The sequence below is a fragment of the Pantherophis guttatus genome, chromosome 5, assembly GCF_059756535.1.
Source record: "Pantherophis guttatus breed Tessera chromosome 5, ASM5975653v1, whole genome shotgun sequence".
NCBI lineage: Eukaryota > Metazoa > Chordata > Lepidosauria > Squamata > Colubridae > Pantherophis > Pantherophis guttatus.
In genome coordinates, this window is record NC_142067.1 from 99,728,600 (window position 1) to 99,750,432 (window position 21,833).

The 21,833-nt window shown below is 35.7% G+C and overlaps 1 protein-coding gene across 4 annotated transcripts in view; it reads left to right on the top strand.

Moving 5' to 3' along the window:
• RASA3 (RAS p21 protein activator 3) overlaps positions 1-19,852 on the top strand; it is a 140,928-nt gene extending 121,076 nt beyond the window's left edge. For all 4 annotated transcript variants that reach the window (XM_034419257.3, XM_087895397.1, XM_087895396.1 and 1 more), the window contains 11 exons: positions 2,137-2,260; positions 4,305-4,411; positions 5,446-5,523; positions 7,016-7,093; positions 8,749-8,822; positions 10,183-10,289; positions 10,493-10,575; positions 10,969-11,177; positions 13,137-13,240; positions 15,095-15,278; positions 17,462-19,852. In XM_034419257.3, coding sequence (XP_034275148.1) covers positions 2,137-2,260; positions 4,305-4,411; positions 5,446-5,523; positions 7,016-7,093; positions 8,749-8,822; positions 10,183-10,289; positions 10,493-10,575; positions 10,969-11,177; positions 13,137-13,240; positions 15,095-15,278; positions 17,462-17,537 — 1,224 coding nt within the window. In that variant the 3' untranslated portion in view covers positions 17,538-19,852. The remainder of the gene's footprint in view (positions 1-2,136; positions 2,261-4,304; positions 4,412-5,445; positions 5,524-7,015; positions 7,094-8,748; positions 8,823-10,182; positions 10,290-10,492; positions 10,576-10,968; positions 11,178-13,136; positions 13,241-15,094; positions 15,279-17,461) is intronic.
• Positions 19,853-21,833: the final 1,981 nt, after the last annotated feature.

Consider the following 21,833-nt stretch of genomic DNA (forward strand, 5'->3'; position numbering starts at 1 on the left):
CATGGTGCCTCTGCCAGAGAAAACAGGCTCCTGAGGCCCCCCCCCCTCCCAAGCTCCGTTCTCACTGGCAGAGGGTTGCAGAAGGCTGTCCCAGCCGAAAACGGAGCTTGGGAGCTTGTTTTCTCTGGCAGAAGCACCAAGGGCCGATCCTTCGCTCTTTCCAGGGTGGTCCCGTGGGCCAGATCTAAGCACCCCGTGGGGTGGATCTGGCCCCTAGGCCTTGAGTTTGACACCCCTGTTCTAGAATGTGAGCACCTAATATTTCACACAAAATCAAAATATCAAAATTCATCTATACATGTGGCTTTATATATGTGTGTGTGTGTGTGTGTTGTAAGCAGTACTATAATCTATTTTGGGGTTTCATATAAATTCATCTATATTGAAGCACTTCTAAATGGGAATATTCTTATTTGTAAGTATTTCTAAAATTACTTACTGATGGCTTATTTCAGTAGTGGTTTGCAATAGGACTCCTGTTTTATGTGCCGTAAGTTAGACACATGATACATTTTAAAGACATAGATTTGGATTTAAAAATAATGTATGAAGGTGTAATACAGAATAACTAATAGTACAACATAGCCAAATAATGCTTCAGAAACAATTTATATGATTTTCTGAAAGGCTATTAATCCTGGTTTTGTCATTGACCTGGGGAATCCATGGAAATATGAGTATATTCTTTGGAAGTTTGGAGAGCACACTCTCATGGTTTGGTTTTGTTACAGTTTTAAATTTATTTCAATGGTTTTGTTTTTAATTACTTCCCCCCAAGTTATTTATTTTATTTTACATATACATATCAATGTGTGGCACCTGGGTGTCATACATTCTAATACAAATAAAACTAGTAAAATTAATCATAGTTATTGCATTCAACCAACTTATATATTTCTAATAATAATACACATTTATATTAAGTTGTAGTCTATCATTATTTAATTATTCCATGTTTTAATATATTGCTCAATTACCACTCACCATATTATTTGATCATACATAATAATACCGCCATTCAATTTCTAAACTTTCCTCTTGTAATTGCTTTTATTTTATTATGTAAAAATGTATACACTAATATTCCCCCTTTCTCTTATTTCTATCTCTATTCTAACTTTTAATCAGGTCACCCTTTTATTAAAAGACTTTTTCTTTCTATCCAACATCTCTCGCCCACTTTGGTGCTATGAATCCTGTTCATTTTTAACCTACCTCCCATATTTCCCTCTACATCTATTTGTATTAAGATACAATCATCCATTATTTCATTATTCAATGTTTCAATACACAATTCTAATACCAATCCCAATATTATTTAGACATACAAAATTATTCTAATCATATTTTTTACAATCATCAAATCTATATAATTCTGATAGTAATATACATGTTTATATTAAAGTATATTCTTTCATTCTTTAATTGCTCAATGTTTCAATATATTATTTCAATGCTAATCACAATATTATTAAAACATAGTCACATGTGTGAGATGGGCAGCTATAAAAACTGAATGAATGAATGAATATAATTATAGTATTTCAAAATAAAAATTTAAGAAGTCATAATCTGATTAAATTTCTTGTTAGATATAGGAACACTAGAGGATTGTAACATAAATTGAGCATGGCAGATACCATTACTATCATACGTGGGATATGGTTTTGAAAATATTTGTGAATAGATTTTTGAAAGTAATTTGAATTAATGGATGTTTCAGAGGGCCTTAACAACTGTCTCTTGGCCCAGGCTTTTGGCTACGTCATATGATCACTTTTTGCACCATTCTGACAAGCAAAATCAATGGAAAATACAGATTACAATTGGGTTACTAACTTATCAACTACAATGAATCACTTAACATCTGTGGCAAGAAGGTCATAAAATGGGGCAAAACTCCCTTACAAACGTCTCACTTAACAGAAATTTTGGGCTCAGTTGTGGTCCTAAATTGAGGACTACCTGTATTAGTATAAGATGGTTTAATGTAATATAATTACTAATATAATGACATTGCTTATAATAATCAAATTCTATTAATATGAAAATTAATTAAAATGTACCTTGTTCAATGTTTTAAAGGTCTGAAATTATTTTGGAATTAATGTTTTATGTTCTTCATTTTTATTCTAGGAAAATCTTAGGCAGTATGTAGATCGAATTTTCACAGTTATTACAAAATCTGGGGTCAGTTGCCCTACAGTGATGTGTGACATCTTTTTTTCATTGAGGGAATCAGCAGCTATACGTTTCCAAGGTAATATAAAACTTAAACTCTTTTTTGCTCTCCCGTTTAACCTAATTGGAACATTCTCTATTGTAGATTCTTGTGAAGCCATTTTACTATATAGCAATAGCACTTAGACTTACATACTGCTTCACAGTGCTTTTACAGCCCCTCTCTAAGCAGTTTACAGAGTCAGCATATTGCCCCCAATAATCTGAGTCCTTATTTTACCCACCTTGGAAGGATGGAAGGCTGAGTCAACTTTGAGCCTGGTGAAATTCGAACTGCCAAATTGCAAGCAGTCGGCAGTCAGCAAAAGCAGCCTGCAATACTATATTCTAACCACTGCTCCACTGCAGCTCTTCTATGTTTCTGATATGTGTGTACATTTGTATAGACATCTTACTTGTGAGCTACAGTAGTGTGTTTATACATCCTTATTTAAATAGTACATTTCGTATGAAATTTAATGAGATTTGTGGTCTATCTTATATTTGAAAGAAATGAATTAGCAGAACAGTACCATCAGGGTCAAAATTAATATTCATACAGTAGAATCTCAACATTATTACATATTTAATATTAGAATTAGTATTCATAATATTAGCAATAGCAATAGCACTTACACTTAAATACTGCTCCATAGTGCTTTACAGTCTGGGCTGTTTACAATGTCAGCATATTGCCTCCAACAATCTGGGTCATTTTGATGACACTATGGCACTATTTTTACCTCATTTTACCAATCTTGGAAGGATGGAAAGTGAGTGAACGTTAAGTTCCATCAGGATGGAACTCCAGACTGTTGCCTGCAATATTGCATTCTAACCACTGCACCACTCGATCTCCATAATGAAAAAGAGAAAAGGTGAAAAAAGGTCTGGAAAAAGAAATTCAGGGAGCACACTGAACTTCAAATAAATATGACACTATTGTTAGATAGTGTTCTCCTCATTTTCATCCTAATAACGGGGCACTTAGGGAAGTAAAAAAAAGTTCAGTGAACAAATAAGGTAAGTGAACAATATTAAAGATATCCTTGGAAGGAGTTTTACTAGGAACCAATCAAGGAGGAATAAATTTGTCAAGAGGTTGGACATTAACTAATCGCTACTATTGAATCATGTTATTACTGGATGTTTTGATGACAGAAGAAGCTTAATAGTTGTCAGGATGACACTTCAAATGGGAGGTTTATAAAATTTTATAGTTTTAATTCGTATGCTCATCAGTGACCCAAATAAATAAACATTAACAACAATTGCCTTCCACTTAGGCAATTTGGCAGCTATTGAAAAAGAGGCGATGGGTAATCTCTATATAATATAAAAGCCTTCAAAGATATTACTAGTATTGTAAATTCTAAACTGAATGTAGCTGAGAAAAGATTATCTCAGCTGAAAGAAGGGGAAGTCATACATCTATAATTGCTTTATAATTGTTTCAAGATTATTAAGGGGAATTCAGAAATCATCTCATAATCACACTGAAACTGAAATATATCCCATATGTCTTTAAACTCCTGTTGAAGGAGGAAGATCATGTTCTTTCCCTTATGTTTTGTGTTTTGTTGTTATCCTTATTTTTATCCAGATTGTTAACTATCTTCATTTTGGAGATTAAATTATGCATTCACTTATGATAACTGTATATCCTTGGCTGCAGAGGAAGATTATGAATTGCAGTTATTTCCACAGATGTGATCAGAATACATGTTCAAATAATGGTCATTAAGCATATTGCTGACCCTGACACTTCTTATTTTACCACCTAAATGCTTAACTATCCATTCCCACTGTATTAAGTTTATTTTTAGATTACTCTTGGCATACTCAACTCTTGTTTTCATGGGCAGAAGCATCTCTTATATATTGACCTTTCCCCTTATTTTGACAAAATGGAATTTGGATAGCAAGTCCTCCCATCTTTTTACTCGCAATTGTGCATCTTAACATTTTTCCCTGGGTTGATTGGGATGTTTTCATCTATTACTCTCTCCTTTTTGGGGTGGTCTGAACCATTTTTCAGAGTAGAATCACAACATGATCATTTGTATTCTGTTTTAAAATCATAGACGACCCAGATGTGAGGTACACAGCAGTAAGCAGCTTTATTTTTCTGAGATTCTTTGCTCCTGCAATTCTTTCTCCAAACCTTTTTCATCTTACACCGCATCACCCAGTAAGTACTTCAAGCTTCAGGAGGTCAATGACGAGCCCATTGTGTCCATCCCTTTGAGGCCCTGTGTCTTATTTACTGTTGGCTCTTTTTCATTATTTGGGTTTTAGACTTTATCTGGCTAGTAACAAGTTATAATTTGCATTACTTTTTTACAATTCAAATGCTGAAATGGACAATATTTAAATATGTACACAAGATATTAATATGAGTGTTTAAACTTCATGTCAAATATCATACGTGGCCATTCCTAAAAGGTGATAAAATGTGAACAAGAAATATTTACCATAAGATTGAGAACTTTTAAAGGCAGGCACTGTTCCAGCATTAGACATAAAAAGAGTAAGTGGTGAAAATTTGGAAAAGTCAAGAATTAAGTAAATGGTGGAGAACTGACTCATGAGGAAAATTAACTTGTTCATCTGCATATGTGAAGAATTATTTTTGTTTCTTTATATACAACAATTTAGTTTTAAAATTCAAATATATCTTATTAATGTACAGCAATTTGCTGCTGAAAAAAAACGTTAAAAGCATAATTCAGTTATGGAATTCTGTAAATGTGCATATTCCTTTGTATTCTTAGTAAAAAAAAAAAGTTTTATTTCCAAATTGGCAATTAGCATTTTTCTCCAGGCTGAATTCTTTTCAACACAAAATTATTTTCAGCCTGGTTCTGTAAATAGCATATTTACTTAATTCTGCAATGTTGGGTCTTTCAAAGGAAACTTAATAGAAATTTTGGGGCAGCTACTAAGAGAATTCTGTTCTTTTAAGTTTTTTCTGCCTACCAAAAAATTAAAATTTTATTGGTCCAACTGGAAAATAATAAAATGTTCTTAACCACTAGCCATTAAACTAAGCAGAGTAGCTGGAGATTCTTGCCAGATGCAAAAGTCCTTAAAATTTCTTCTCACTTATTCACTTAAATTTTACGTACAGAGTAAGAAAATGCATTTTAATGAACGTAAACTAGAAGCTAGCTTTTATGGTTTCCCACAACAAATTATAACATGGTCGTTTTCTCCTTTGTATAGGATCCACAAACTTCAAGAACTTTGACACTGATCTCTAAAACCATACAAACATTGGGCAGTTTATCAAAGTCTAAGTCTGTAAGTATTTCATGGTTTTTTCCCACTACAAAACTTTTTCAATATCCTGAATTATGATTACATTTGCACTTCTGTAATTAAAGCCTTCTCTAAAGTGGCACCGCATGAGTCAAAATAGAAGTATTTCTAGCTATGTTGATCGCTTTGAGTTGATCAAAATATATTTTTAAGAGGGTGAAAAATAATAATATCAGTTGAAACCAGAGGTGAAATCTACTTACTTTCCTTACCGGTTCAGAAGTGCACATGCCGCACGCACATCAGATGCACGCACAGACCTAAAAAACACATTACTTCCTGGTTAAAACCAGGAAGTAATGACACCCGGGCAGGTAGGCGGAGCCTCGCACCACCATTGCTACTGGTTCTCCGAACCACCTGCCACAATCGCTACCGGATCGCCTGATCCGGTCCAAACCAGGAGCATTTCACCCTCGTCGAAAACCATCAAATGATTGAAAGTGCATATTGTGCAAAAAAGCAAAAGAAATAGTAGATCATATACTCAGTTCATGCAAAAAGATCACACAAACTGTTAATATACAATGACATAATGCAATTACCAAAATGACTCACTGGAACATCTGTAAAAATTATCATGTACCAGTTATGAACATAGAATACCAAAAGTAATAAATTAGCAGGTTAAAATATTGTGAGATTTCTGAAAAGAGACTGATAAAATCTTGGCTCAAAGTAAACCAGATATAACTGCAGTTGAAAAGAAGAAAATGTGGATAATTGATGTGGCAATTCCAGGGGATAGTAGAATAGAAGACAAAGGATTGGAAAAGATCACAAAATATCAAGATCTGAAAATCAAAATTAAAAGTGAAAGATTCTGGCATAAACTGGCCGTGATGTCCTAGGGATATTAGCATAGTGGGTGCTGTACCAAAAAATCTTGGATGCCACTTAGAAAATTGGTTCATTGACAGAATTTCCCTCTATTAATTGCAAAAAGCCACACTGCTTGGGTCTGCATCTAATACCACACTGATACAATAAGACGTCCTAAATCCCCTGATGTGTACAAAGGACAACTGAACAGATAGTAGTAAGAATAAGCTAATATGGAATATTTTTTATTTGATTGTACTATAATCTGTATAAATCCATGTTTTTATCAGCTTGGGAGGGAAGAAAGAGCAGGACGCAAAAACAATGCAGGTCTTGAGAATATATGAATTGTGATGCAGGAGTTTCTCTAAACTGGCAAAAAAAACCCTGAGAGATGATTCACATTATCCACTCAGTATGGCCATCCGTTTTCCCTTTAGAGCTTAAAGTTTGTTTGTGAGCCACATGTCCTATGAACTAATACTCCTGACTTGTTTCTAGCCTTAAATCAAAACATAGGCCATCAGGAAGAGTTTTTTAAACCGTTTTTTTTTAACCATAGAAAATTATTCATCCATGAGTTAATGAATCTGATTTTTTTCCCTGTATTTTGAGCTCAAGTTTCATGATCAAAATGGTGATTTTATTTCAGGCTAGTTTCAAGGAATCATATATGGCTATATTTTATGACTACTTTAATGAGCAAAAATATGCAGATGCAGTAAAAAATGTAAGTATTAGAAATAATCTTTTGTCTGCTTTGGGGGAATACCAGCCAATTCCTTAAATTATTATTTATTATTTTTAAAAGAACGTTTTATAGATTTCATGAATTTATGAATGACAATATTTTATGAAGACTGAAGTACATGTCTGTATATTCTAAATAATTAATTAGAAATAAAAATATAATAATGGAAAAGATGGGGAAATATGGAAATAAATCTTTTGGCCACTGAATGGGTTTTAGCATATTGATTTAAAGTTTTCTTCAATAGATATCTTTAGAGTTGCAATAAACAGTATGAAATAGTGCCATAGTATCATCATTTTGAACATTCTCAGATATTTGAACATTCAGGAAGGGTAGGATGGGGTTTTTTATATTTCAGTAGCTTAGCTATAAAAAAAATATACCTTTAGACTATATACCAACTTTCTATTACTTCTAGATTTATTGGGGCTATAAAATACAGAATTAACAACCATCCATTCACCATTGAAATATGTTAAAGATTATGCTCCCAATACCTTTGGGGAACATTGGAATGGGGAAGATTGTTTAGATGTTTTTTTTCCTTTTCCTTCCCGTGCTAATCAGCCATCTGCCATATGGATTAGTAAGACATTTGTGAACAATATATTTGACAATACTCTTATCAAAATGTCTGCATCTCCTATACAGAATCCATTGACAAAACATTCAAGCCTTTCATTCACTTTTAATTCATTGTTGCCCTCCATACCTGTTCAACTGCAGGTCTTTTAATTCTAAACCAATGTAGATTAGAGACTATTATATAGGGTGGAATTTATAATAGCTGGATTCCCACATGTTTGAAGGGCACAGGTCTATCAGAAATAGACTGATTTAGGTATCCTCCAATGAATGTGGAAGCAAGCATTGCACCAGCTTCGATTGCAGCTGCAATAAAATATCAAAATTAAGCCTCAGGAGAAGGAGAATAAATACCGTATTTTTCGGAGTATAAAACGGACCGGAGTATAAGACACACCTACCTTTTTTGGTGAGGAAAAGAAGAAAAAGAAATCTCCCTCTGCCTCTGAGCAATTTTGCCTCCTTGCAGCAAACAGCAAACAACCTGCTTTACTTTCAGTTTCATTTTCAGCATAGCTTGATTAGTACAAGGAAAAAAAATCTGCTCCAGCAATTTACCTCTTTGCAGCAAGCAGCAGAGGCAAAACAGCTGAGAGCAAATCAGCTGAGAGTCGGGAGGCAGATAGAATCAACTTGTGCTAATTAGGCTGTGCTGAAGCTGAAAGGAGCTGTTTTTTCTTGCTGTTTGCTTGCAAGGAGGTAACTGCTGCGAGGCACAGGCCAAAGGGTGGGGGCCAGTGGGTGGGCGGGGCTACATTCAGTGTATAAGACGCACCTAAATTTTCACCCCCTTTTAGGGGGGAAGAAAGGTGCATCATATACTCCAAAAAATACGGTAGACATAATGTATGCAGACCCATAATATGATTAAGCATAAGATATTTAACATATTTTATTTGTACATGAGGAATTATTAATTCCTTTCTGTTTCTTATTAGCCAATAAATCGGTGTTTTAAAACTTGAACTTACTTGCTCCAACAAGTAAGAATTAGATGACATCCATGTTAAATGTTTATTTCATGTCTATTCATTGTTTGCTCCAAGTTCTTAGATTTGATTTCATCCTCCGGAAGGAGAGATCACAAAATTATAGAACAACCAATACTACTTAAAGAAGGGTGAGCTTACATCAGTGTTGTTTTTTCCAAATGTGTAAGATTAAATGTTTCACCTTCTGTTAATAATGGGTCTAGCAGGGTTCTATAAAGTTCTATGTAAGTTTTGTGCTGTCTAATATATGTCAAAGGCTTGGGTGCGGAAATAAAAAAAATAAAAAAGTTGAATTAAAAGAAGTGCAAATAATTACTCTTAAGTTTTTAGAAGATTGGATTATTGTTGAAAACGCCAACTTTTTCCCCATTAGAAATATTTCCCAAATACCAAAAACATGAAATATAATTAACTACAAGGTAAAAAGGATACCTGCTTCTAAATGCAATTAATTTTAATTAGATCCATGACATGTACCTGCCATCTTAAACTTTATTGCTTTCTTTTTAAAAATATTTCTACTGTCTGTAAAAAGCACAAATACAGTATTTGACTTTCTAACCTCCCCTTTTTAACAAAAAATGAACTTCTGCAACTGTATTTTCGTTCTCTGATTTTTATTGTCTTTGCTTGGCCTGCTGTGTTAAATATGCTTAAATAACTTTAAAGAAAGTTAATAATATTTCATGGAGATAAGATGGTAAAGACAGATGAGACTTAGCTGTAGCTTTCTGTCATATAATATACTGGGTACTTCCTCTTTTATTAAGCACCTCAGTTAAGGGCTTTGACTATTCAGCTACAAGTTCCTAAATGTATCAGTGTTTATGAATATAGAAAAAGATGCCTCATAGCAGATGTTGGTCTGCTTGCTGTACTTGTTGGTGCTTCCCAGTGGGTGGGTTTCAAATTTTTTTACTACCGGTTCTGTGGGTGTGGCTTGGTGAGCGTGGTGTGGCTTGGTGGGCGCGGGAAGGATACTGTAAAATCTCCATTCTCTCTCCAATCCAGGGGAAAGTTACTGCAAAATCCCCATTACCTCCTGATCAGCTGGGACTTGGGAGGCAGAGAATAGATTGGGGCGGGGCAGTCAGAATTTTTATTACCGAACTTCTCCGAACTTCTCAAAATTTCCGCTACCGGTTCTCCAGAACCTGCTGAAACCCACCTCTGGTGCTTCCTTAAAGAACACATACCTTTTCCTGGGCTTAGATGGTGGCTGCGCAATTCAGAAAAATACATATTTGACTTAAAAAAATATCAACATGATCTTATCTCTCTAGTGCCTCCTTAACTGAAATGTGTAGTTTTTTATGAGGATGCAGCTATATTATGGTTTGACTTTGACCATGATTTCTATAGTGCAAAGCTTCCCAGCCTTTAAGAGATTTTTCAAGACTGCTTGCTTTATAAGAAGAGCACAATTTCTGACAAGGACCAGGCTGAGTATATCTTTATGTAAAACTGCTGTGGATTTTTTTACAATAGGTTTATGATCAAAAGGGCACAAGGCAGGAAAAGATTTGGCATGAAGAACTTCAAGAAGAGGTGGTTTCGGCTCAGCAATCATGAATTTACCTATCAGAAAAGCAAAGGTACTAACATTTTTGTTTCCCTTTTAATGTAAACATTAATACACTGTTTTCCAGGAGAAAGTTCATCAAAAACCCCAAACCCACAAATGGTGATTAATAATTTAAGGGGCACAGAATAATGCACTTATGACCTGAACACATACATGTATTTGTATACACAGGGAGTTTTGAAACATTTTTTCTGGTAATTATCCACCATTTAGGTGATCATCCATTATGCAGCATTCCAATTGAAAACATTCTGGCAGTAGAAAAGTTGGAAGAAGAATCCTTCAAAATGAAAAATGTAAGTACTTCTCCTTCTTAACTATTAAGTACAACCCCTACCATACACTTGTTTCTTAGAGGAACCAGTTTGGTCTAGTGGTCAAGGCACCATGGTAGAAACTGGGAGACTATGAGTTCAAATCCCAATTTAGCCATGAATGACTGATTTCGGTCAATCACTCTTTCTCAGATCACCTCAATTGTGTGTGTGTCTGTGAGTGTCTTGTAATATAAATTGCTATACAATTCATATCAAAGGATTCAGGATGCAAGCCCATCGTGTGAGTGAGAACTAGCCACTAAGCAACCCAATGATAAAAATACATATTCCTAAAAGTTGTTTTCTAAAACATTACACTTTAAGTATTGTTCCCTGTTAATAATCGATTATTTTTCTCTCTCTCCCTTTAAGATGTTCCAAGTGATTCAGCCTGAAAGAGTGCTCTATATTCAGGCCAATAATTGTGTTGAGGCCAAGGACTGGATTGATATCCTCACCAAAGTTAGCCAGTGTAACAAGAAACGGCTCACTGTCTACCATCCTTCTGCATATCTAAATGGGCACTGGCTGTGCTGCAAATCTATAGCAGATAATGCTCCTGGTTGTACTCCTTGCACTGGGTAAGGACACTTCCGGCTTTAAATTTTGCTTTAAGTATTTGATGATAAGATGTATCCCTGTGGATGATGAAAGAATGAGACCTGATGCTGTGGATAAACAGGCAGGCCTGACAACATGCATTAAACACTCCCTAGTTTTTCTTCTCTATCTGGTTTTCCCTCTAGAAGCCTAGTAACTTTTTCAATATGGGACAGGTTTAGAAGATGCATTCTTACAAGACTAGGATTATAACTGAAATTATTAAGTACATAGGTTATGCTAGATCTTTTTATTTACTATGAATATCCTCAGTTAGCTAGGAAGGGATTTGGATGGGGTTTTTTTTGTATACTGTAGTTCTCACCAAAAGTGCATGCAACCCTTGCAACAGGCCCCCATCTTTAAAAGAAGAATTCTTGTTTCTCTATCCTATAAGAAGAGATGCCTTTTCAAAAAAAGAAAAGAAAAAAGAAAATCAATCCTATCCCCAACAAAATTGTGCATCATCCAAATGCAAAATAAAAGTTTTGTTAGTATGCACTAATTCAGATGCATATTTTTGTTGATTCAAGTCATCCCATAATCAGTGCTCTTTGTGTGCTTCTTCTGGAGGTATAGATTTGCTTAGTGGCTTAGAATGAATTTTCCTGGACATGGATGTGCAGGCCATGTGACTCATTGCTATGATTATTTCATGCTAGCGCAGTGCATTTTATATGGAGTCATTCCTGAATGAGATTTGGAAAAGCTTATACAGAGCATGGCATCAAGGTTTCTGTCTGAAACATCTTTTAGAACCCATGTTACAGTGATCCTAAAGGACCAAGACTGGCTGCAAATATATAGCATTCTTCAAAATTTTAGTAATATGTAAGCTGTAAAGTCCTTAATGAGTTAGGAGTCTGATGGTCAGAGAACATCCTTCCCGGTTACAACCTGTTGAAGTATTAAGATCTGCAAGTATGATGGAGGTAAGGAAGAACCTTGAAAAACAGGAGAAGAACCCCTACCAAGACAACCATCAGATAAAAGAAATCTGGGTGTGGACCAGAATCAAGAAGATGTTACAGACAAAACCCTTCTTAGCTCTTAGGATGATAAAGGGACATAGGAGGGAAGCACATTCAGATTCTCTTACAATAGCTTTCTAAGAAGAGTAGTATTAGCTTGCATGGCTTGGTTTTCTAGTCTGGCCTGCCTTGAGGAGCTGACAGCAAGAAAGAAAGATAGGGGGTCCTCAGTGCTCATAATTGGAAAACAAAAGTCCTTCCTTGTGGCTTTGGAATGCCTTTTTCCTGGAAGATGAACTAGGGCAAATATGATTAAACTGTAATTAACTTTTAATATTAATTTTTAATCAATTCTTCCCTTTTAAACTTGTAATTTTCACAAACTGTTTTTTATGTTTTAATATTTGTTTACTTGTATACTGCCCAGAATCCCTCTGTGAGGGAAATGGGCAGTTTCAAAAATTTGATCGATGGATGGATGGATATGATAGATATGATCAGTGGATGGATGGATTGGATGGATGGATGGAGATAGATAGATAGATAGATAGATAGATAGATAGATAGATAGATAGATAGATAGATAGATAGATAGACAAACAGACAGACAGACAGACAGATAATTTTGGTTTTCATTGCCAAATTTTTAGTCATGCATTTAGTCATGCATTTACTCACACATTTAATAACCTCAGCCTGATTGGCTGAAATACACTGCAGGCAGTAGAATGCTTTCTTTCTTTTATACAAATGTTATGGTTCTTGTTTGGAATGTCTCCTCCTTCCGTTATTTTGTTCCTGAGAATTTCTTTGTCTCATACATCAGTTTATTAAAAATGTGTTATCAGTCTGTAATGAAAATGATTTGATTGTGAAATCCCGTTCTCTTCATCAAAACCCATTTCAACTGTTTCATAAATGAAATACAGAGTTTCAAAATTTCTTGACAATATTTAAATGATTGTGTAGGGGTCTACCAGCAAATATACAATTAGACATCGATGGGGATAGAGAAACAGAACGCATCTACTCCCTATTCAATCTATATATGACCAAACTGGAGAAAATGCAAGGTGGGTATGCAAATGAGTTATTGTTTTGTCTATAGAAACAATATATAATACAATATATGTTTTGTTTTATATAAAAATCTAATTTTAAGAGACTTCTTGAAAAACAATGGACTTTTCTTCCATTTCTGAACATTTTGTCTCTTTCTCTTTATTCTCCAATTCTGAGAAAGTCACTTTCTTTACAAAATGGGGAAAGGAGGGCAAGGAGAGCAAATGAGGAAAATAGTTTTGCAGCAAAGCAGCACAAACTCTGCTGCTTTTGTACAGGCACTGTGACATTGCACACAAAGGTTTTCCCCCCATTATTTTAATGATAGCACTGGATCCTGGGGCCACCTCTAAAGACACTTCTAGATCTTTGTGTTTAGGGACTTGTATTTTTTTTTCTTATGGCAATATTAGATTGGAAGTTAAGCATCTGAGTAGCTTTTGCCTGAATGTTTTCTTTTTTTAAATTACAGTTGCAGAGAGAGTGGGGCTATTAATCGGGTTCTTCAAGACAGAATTTTTTAAAGCATTGCCCAGGATCGCCTACTCTCACTGCACACATTCCTTTCACAATGGCTACCATTTGTACTGGGAAGATAACTTCTACTACTATCGGTGGAGGGTCTACAACAACTCATCACGGCCAACTCACTACAGCCAACTTGCCATGGCCAAGTCACTGCAGGACATGAATTACACTCATATGGAAGAAATGGTGGAATAGAATCATTAAAGAAAGAGACAAAATGAAATGTGAATGACAAAAATTAAAATAATTTTTAATTTTTTTAAATAATTAAATTGAATTGTTGAATTATCCCACAGCGAGTTGTCCTGTGGCGAGCTGGCCATGGTGAGTTGGCGGTGGCAAGTTGGCTGCAGCATGTTGTCCCATTCCAATTGGTAGAAACTTTACCCTCAGTGCAGACAGCAGCTGTTAAGATTGGTGACTTTCAGATCAGGTCCATTATCGAAAGAATGAAACCTCACTGCTTTTCATTTTGCAGTCCTATTCTAAAACGAGGACCCTTCACATCTCTTATTTGATAGATTATAATTTAGTAAAGAGATTATAAATGTAATTTATGAGATTTTAATTTGGCCAAATGGAGGTATGGGTGAGGCCACACAAGGTGAATAACAAAAACTCTAGTATAATAGTGGGATCAAGTCCTTCCTTCCCTGAGTAAGCCATAATTTAGCTATGCAAAAGTACATATAGGATGCTACAATTTTCTAGATTTTCAGACTCTCAGGCATGTTGTACACTTTACACTAACAGATGCTTTTGCAACACTTAGTTTTCTATCTAAGCCACCTGCAAAACAGTTTTCTCCTATCTGATGGCCTCAAAATGTGTTGGACTTGAACTCCCAGAATACCTACAAGTGGGCACCAGGTTGAAGAAGGCTGATATAGGCTGCAGGAATTCATATTGCCATTAATGGCCATCAGCTTAGGTAGCTTTAAAAGCAGAGAAATATATAATGTATTGTGTATGTCTTATAACATTATCATAAAAAAGAACAAATATCTTGTAAAATAAATCTTTAGCTAATACCAGTAATGGAAGGTAACTTGCTACTGTCAATAAAAACTCTTCAGCAATCTCCTTATGAATACTGTTATCTCCATGCCCAGCTTGGAAGCTTCTAAAGACTCCCTGTGGATTTTCAAATGAAAACCTGATCTTACAGGATTTCTTTATATGGTCAAACTACTCTGGTGTATTATCTCTTATTCAATTTTATTCTTAAGATTGTCTTGTCATTCCCAGGATACAGCATTAACTGAATCCTGATTATGTGTAATCCTTATTAGCCTCACCAGTTATAAATCTTCCTTTTTTGAAATCTCTTTTGACAGAGGCTTGTGGCAGCAAATCAGTATATGATGGGCCAGAGCAAGAAGAATATTCAACTTTTGTCATTGATGATCCTCAAGAGACCTATAAGACACTAAAACAGATTATAGCAAATGTTAAAACCTTAGAACAGGAACATGCCCAGTACAAGAGGGATAAGTTCAAGAAGACAAAATACGGAAGCCAGTAAGTGTGGGATGCTCTCAAGCACTGTTGAAACAAGGAATGTTGGTTAAGTTTCAGTTTGCTAATGGCCTGCAATGGATAGATTTGTTGCCTTTCTTGAGTTGTTGCTCATAAAGCACTTGTTCATATTTGTAACATATTTCCACCATCTGTTCCTCTGTGGCATTGTCATTGAGCCTGTCACTCTGCTCCACCATCATATACCATGTGTCAGTAATGTTCATGTCATAGAAGGTCAATTTTCTGCAGGCTAATTTCAAATCATTAACAATTAGCAGTATGATTTTATTGAGAGCCAGAAGTTAACAGTACACTAGTTTTGCATTGACATCTTCAGAGCAGCAGCGCTTAAAGCATCTGTGCTGCTGAATATTGCATGCAAAAATGAGTTTGTCTTGGACAAAGAGAAGCATTCCACATGCTTTGTAGCTCAGTATTGGAGCATTACAGGAAAATGTTTGAAGTTCCAAGTATATGGAGTCCTTGGTGCTTTCCAAGCTTGGTTACTTTCTTGCAGACATTTCATTATTCAACTAGGTAACACCGATGAAGTTACCAATTGGGTAACGAAACCCACACAATTCAACCCACTCATCCCACATCAGCCATGCTGTCTACGGCACGCTACAGTTTATCTGAAGTGCACAGGCCAATGCCCTTTGGGTATCTGCCTCCCTCTATCTCCTGTTTCAGTCTCGTGGAGGACTGACACCTGGCCCCCACCTCGCTCCCGCCTCGCCACCCATGCCTCTCCCTGGTTCTCCAGACATGGCTATGCCGGCTTTCCCCTTCTAAAGATAAAGCAATCCAGCACGGGGGTGGGAGAGGCACACGATCCAGCCTGCCAGATTTGCCGTGCGACTGCCTGCCCCATCACAGCCATGGCCATGGGCAAACAAAAATAGATGGGATGGAGTGGGCAGGCTCTTAAGTAGGGCTTATTTTTTTTGGGTAGGACTTATATTAGGCACACGCTAAAAATCATGCTAGGGTTTATTTTCTGGGTGGTCTTATTTTTGGGGAAACATGGTATTCTCTTCTCTTCTAATACTGCAATTAAAATCACAAAGTCTTGGGCAATCCCCCCTTTCTCTTGCAATACTCCATGATATTTACAGAGGAAACTAGACAAACAGTGAAATATCAGGCTATTTTATTCTGGAGAAGGTTGCCAAATACCAGAAGAAGCTGGTATTTTATTTACAGGATATTCAGTTAGATGGATTAATGACCTGTTTCTTCTGCCACATTAACCGAGAAAGGTAAATTATAATTTCAGCACAAAGCTGTTTGTTTCACTCATTCACTACAAGAACAGTCACTGTCATTTTCTAACATAATCTTCCTATCAGGATATTTCTTTAACGTAATAAGGCATATCCTATGCAGGCAAATCACATACTCTGTGTCTTTTCTCGTTCTTGCTTTACAGCCTAATTTTGCCAAATCTTAATTCAGACAATCATGTGATTATTCCCTAAATCTTTGGGTTTTCAACCTGTACAATCTGTGTCACTTACAAAGATGTGTGTGTGTGTATGTGTATTTGTTTTCTGAGGTTTTCGTGGGTATTTGTATGTAGGTCTTTGGTTATTTGGGTTTTCTCCCGCGTAAAATTGGAAGTACCTTGGCGACGTTTCGACGAAGTCTCATTCGTCATCTTCAGGCTGGTGTCTTCGGCCTTGTGCTCCTAGAAGCACAAGGCCGAAGACACCAGCCAGAAGATGACGAATGAGACTTCGTTGAAACGTCGCCAAGGTACTTCCAATTTTATGCGGGAGAAAACCTAAATAACCAAAGACCTACCTACCTACCTACCTACCTACCTACCTACCTACCTACATACATACATACATACATACATATATATATATATATATGTTTTTCTTTCTTTTTCATAGGTTTTATGTGTATTCTCTTTAGCCAGGTTCTACCTATGTAAACCAAGATATTATGCAGCCCTAGTTCAGTGAAATCACATAAGGCCGAAATAGATCTATCTTAGTCTCCCAATGGGCAGCAAAGGGTCTGCTGGCTGCCAGAAGAAAAAAAAGCCCAGAAACTAGTGAATTGTGATTTCACTCCATATATTTTTGTGGAGGATTTTTCTTTTTAATCTGAAAATGAAGAATAAACATGTCGATCTTTCCTTCATCTTTTTCCTCTTTCTTTTCACTTTCTAGGGAACACCCCATTGGTGACAAGAGCTTCCAAAGTTACATAAGGCAACAGTCAGAAATCTCGGCTCATTCCATTTGAAGTCTGAAGAAAGTTATTAGATGGTGTAGCTGAAGGACTGAAGAAAGAGAAAAGCCACCTGTAGCAAGATGTACATATCAAATGTCAAGCTTGCGGAGGCTTGCTAAGTGTTTTCTCTCTCTCCAAGAACTATTACAATTGTTGCTATGCACTTTATTCATCTGGTGTTAACAGATGAAGAAACTCTGCCTTCTAGGTGGTTTTCATCATATGTGTTGTTCTGCATTTTTAAAAGTGTTGCTCTGGTTTCTTGGAATCTAGCGATCAGTTCAATGATCAAAGCCTGTGGACTTCATATTGACAACTTCCACACTCCTTTTACATGGCTGAGAGCCTTTTTCTAGATTTCTAATTTTTGATGGCTGATTAGGGGCTACTTTGCATTATGCCACAGAGCAATTAGGAAAAGCTTTGCAGCATTTGCTTTTTAATGAAGCGAAGCCCAGTTGGTTATAGATGTAATCTCTCCTCACTGGAGCTTGCCTTGACCCTAAGAAGACTGAACAACAGGGTATTTTGTTAGCATTAGCATGATATTATTGGTTTAAGAAGAACTGGCTTCTAAAAAGAAAGTCTACTATTTAATGGTACTCCCTGGAATTTTTTGATACAAAATTGTTTCCACTAAAGCAATCAATTTCTATTTTTTTTCCTATAAACTTAAAATGTTATAAACCTGAATAAATACATATTCAAACAACTTAAGTATGTATAATACAAGAATGCTCATAGAGTAGTTGCAAAAACAATGGTTTGATTATCAGAATTAACGATTTTCTACTATTTAAGGGCCATTTCAAATGCAATACATTTCTTACATCTGTAATATTCCCATGTAAGAAATAAAATCAACTGTAAGCAATTTCTCAGTGAGTGAAGTGAGCACACACTTTTTTTTTGATGATATTTACAGATGAAATTAGAGATAAAAATTAATCAATGAAAAGTTGACTTAATAAGTAGTACTGTAGGTGACCTCACTAGGTTCTTCCTCAGGGAATTTGGAAAGCAAAGAATGGCTATAGTCTCGGACACAAAAACCTATTTCTTCTCTAGCAAGGTTGACTGCAACATACTAAAACATTTCAGCAAGGACTAGAGACAAAGATTTTTTTACGAGATGGTTTGCACAACCTACACAGAAGTATTATCGATGTAGGAAAACATTCCATATGAAACAGACAAGACGGCCGAGCTATAATGTAATATTAACTCTTCATGCTCCCTTAAAGTTGCAAGATAAGGTGTTAGCAGCAAGATATCAGTAAAGAGATCTTAACAGAAAGTTATGGAAGCTTTATACTGAATGTTGCATGAGGCCGAAGTTCCTGTTCTCCTCGCACTACCTGATTGTTATGTATAAGCATTTAAACAAGAACTATTTCAAGAGCTGTGAGATAATGCATCTTCAATAATGAAAGATATGTTAAGTTTGGGTTGTTTTCATCACATTAACATACAGTTGTTCTTTGTTAATATGTTATGAGTAGATGCAGAGCATAAATTTTTTAAAAAAAAATCAAGATGACAACCACACAATCACAATCTTGACCTTTTAACATCCCCTCTCCACAGATTCCCCTGAATAGGTGAAATGGAATGTGTGGTGTACCTCATGAATGCAAATAAATATTGTTGGGGGGGGGTTGGTGTGGGTGGGTGTATGTGCGCTATAAAATTATAAAATGGTTTGGACCCAGATCAAGTTAGTTGCACTTTAAGCCACATTGATAGCTAGATAGTCATTTATTATGACCATCATAATCCTTGTATATTTCAGTTAACCTAGATATGCCTAACTTTCTGGATCCAACCCAATATAGCTGATTGGTTATGTCATATTTCTAAAAGTCTGATTCACTGCAGGTTGGGCTTTGACAAAAGTCAAAGTAAAGCAACGTATGTTACAGGCTAAATGAGACTACTCTTGGACCACAATAAATGAACATTCAACTTGATGCAAAGCTTCTTTAGATTCTAATATTAAAAGTGATGTCTGCAAAACTAGCCCCATATAGTCAAATCCATACAAAGAAGAGAATGACAAATCTTTTATGCAGCTTCTATTTTTAAGGGTTCTTGTTCTTAGCATTAGGCTACATTAGGAAACTACAAGGTGAGAATTTATATCCTATCAATTGCCAACAGAAGTGCTAGGGAAAAACGGCACCATGTGCTCTGAACTGCCATTTGAAACTGCCAGTTTGTTTGTTTTTTAAAAAATGTATTTGTAACTTAATAGTCTTTTGACAAAATACTAATGACCTGCAATTTGTGTTCTATTTGCCAATTAAAAAGTGTTTTATTTCTGAAAAGCGTATGTGTATTCATTGCAAACTCAATATTGACAACCTTTTTAAAAGGTAGAAGCTGAATCTTTAGCTAGGTACACACAGTAGCTACAGCAACATTTCATCAAAGACTTTGCATTCCGAAGGGATATTGGCTTCATCTGTTTGATCAGTCAATAAATCAACTGTAATAGCCATCAATTCTCATTCACTTTGGAGAAAGCCTGCTTTTGTTTTCAAACAACATAGCAATAGCACTTAGACTTATATACCGCTTTACAGTGCTTTACAGACCTCAAAGTCAGCATATTGCCCCCAATAATTTGGGTCCTCATTTTACCCACATCGGAAGGATGGAAGGCTGAGTCTACTTTGAGCCGGGTGAGATTTGAACTGCCAAATTGCAGGTAGCCAGCAATCAGCAGAAGTAGCCTGCAGTGCTGCACTTTAACTACTGCGCTACCACGGCTCATAGAGCAGCAGAGAAGCAGTATTGCTTTGGCTATCAATGAAATCTAGTGTTAATTGGTTCAATTATAAACAAAACCCATTTTTTTAAAAAAAGAAAAAGTTATATTTGTTCAGAAGTAATTCTTTCATATTTTTTTTTTTTTTGGTCTTTTAATGACCCCGTAATCCCTTGCATCAGGGTGGAGTCAGGGCAACTGAATGGAGCTGAGTGTTTACTGGCTGGATGCCCTTCCTGTCGCCAATGTGGAATTCGCAGCAGATATAGTCTCATTGTGCCCAGAGAGAGAAATATCTGCCTCTACCTAGGATTGAACTCACAGCCTCCTGATTGTGAAGTGAGAGCTCCACCTCTAGGCCACCACTCTTATTCTTTAATAATGTAAGGAAGAAAATATGAAATAATATATTTTAAGAATCAGCAATCATGTTTGTAAATGTAGGTACTTCTCAATTTACAACCAATTTAGCAATCAAAGTTACAAGACACTTAAAAAAAAGTGATTTATAATCCGTCCTTGCACTTTTGGCCTTCACCACCCCCACATGATCAAAATTGGGGCACTTGGCAACTGGGATGTATTTACAACGGTTACAACATCCTGGGTCATGTGATCACCATTTTTCACCTTCCCAGCTGGCTCCCGACAAGCAAAGTCAAAGAGGGAAGCTGAATTCGCTTAATAACTGCCAGATTCACTTAACTGCTTTGCTTACCAACAGAAATTCTGGTCCCAGTTGTAGTTGTGAGTCAAGGACTCTCCGTAATCAAGTAAATAATTAAGTGTTCAGCTTTCAGTATTTTAACCACCACCACCACCACCACCCCGGCAAATCTTCTATACAATAGAAGATTAACTAAATTTAATCTGTGAAAAAGTTATATGCATACAATCAGCTAAATTATTTGATAGTCCATTTTTGCATTGGATAAAAAGAATACAGTATAAAATTAAAAGGCTTGGCCTTACTTAATCCATTGTTAGATTAAGTGTCTGAAAAATAAGAAAGGAATACGAAAATAAAGTGCAATTTCACCCATACGTATTCATAGCTTAACATCACAGAAGTAATTATGTAAAGAATTTTTTTGGAAATGGAAAAGTGTATGTTTCCGTCTCAATTTTTCTGTTGCATTATTTCCAGTTGACTTAGCTCCTGAAATGGATTTACTTGCATCTTTTGTTTTCTTTTGTTTCCTTTTCTCCATTTTTCCCCTAGTATTTTCCCCTTTAAAAAAACAAAAAGGAATATGGTCTTTCTGTATCAGCAGCTGAATTCTGAACGATGTATTTTGTAGAGTAATGGGAAGGTCAAAGAATTTAATGACAAAGCCCCAAATTATGTAGATGGTTTACATTGTATTTTTAAAAATCAGTAATAGTATTGGAGATAGTTAGCAATGTTAAGTATTTAATTGAATGCCAAAATCCTCCAGTAGAAATTTATTCTGCTATGCTTTTATTTTATTCTGTTAGTTCTTTGCCATTAAATATGAGTAATACTCATTTCCTGAATCATTATGTCATACCAGCTA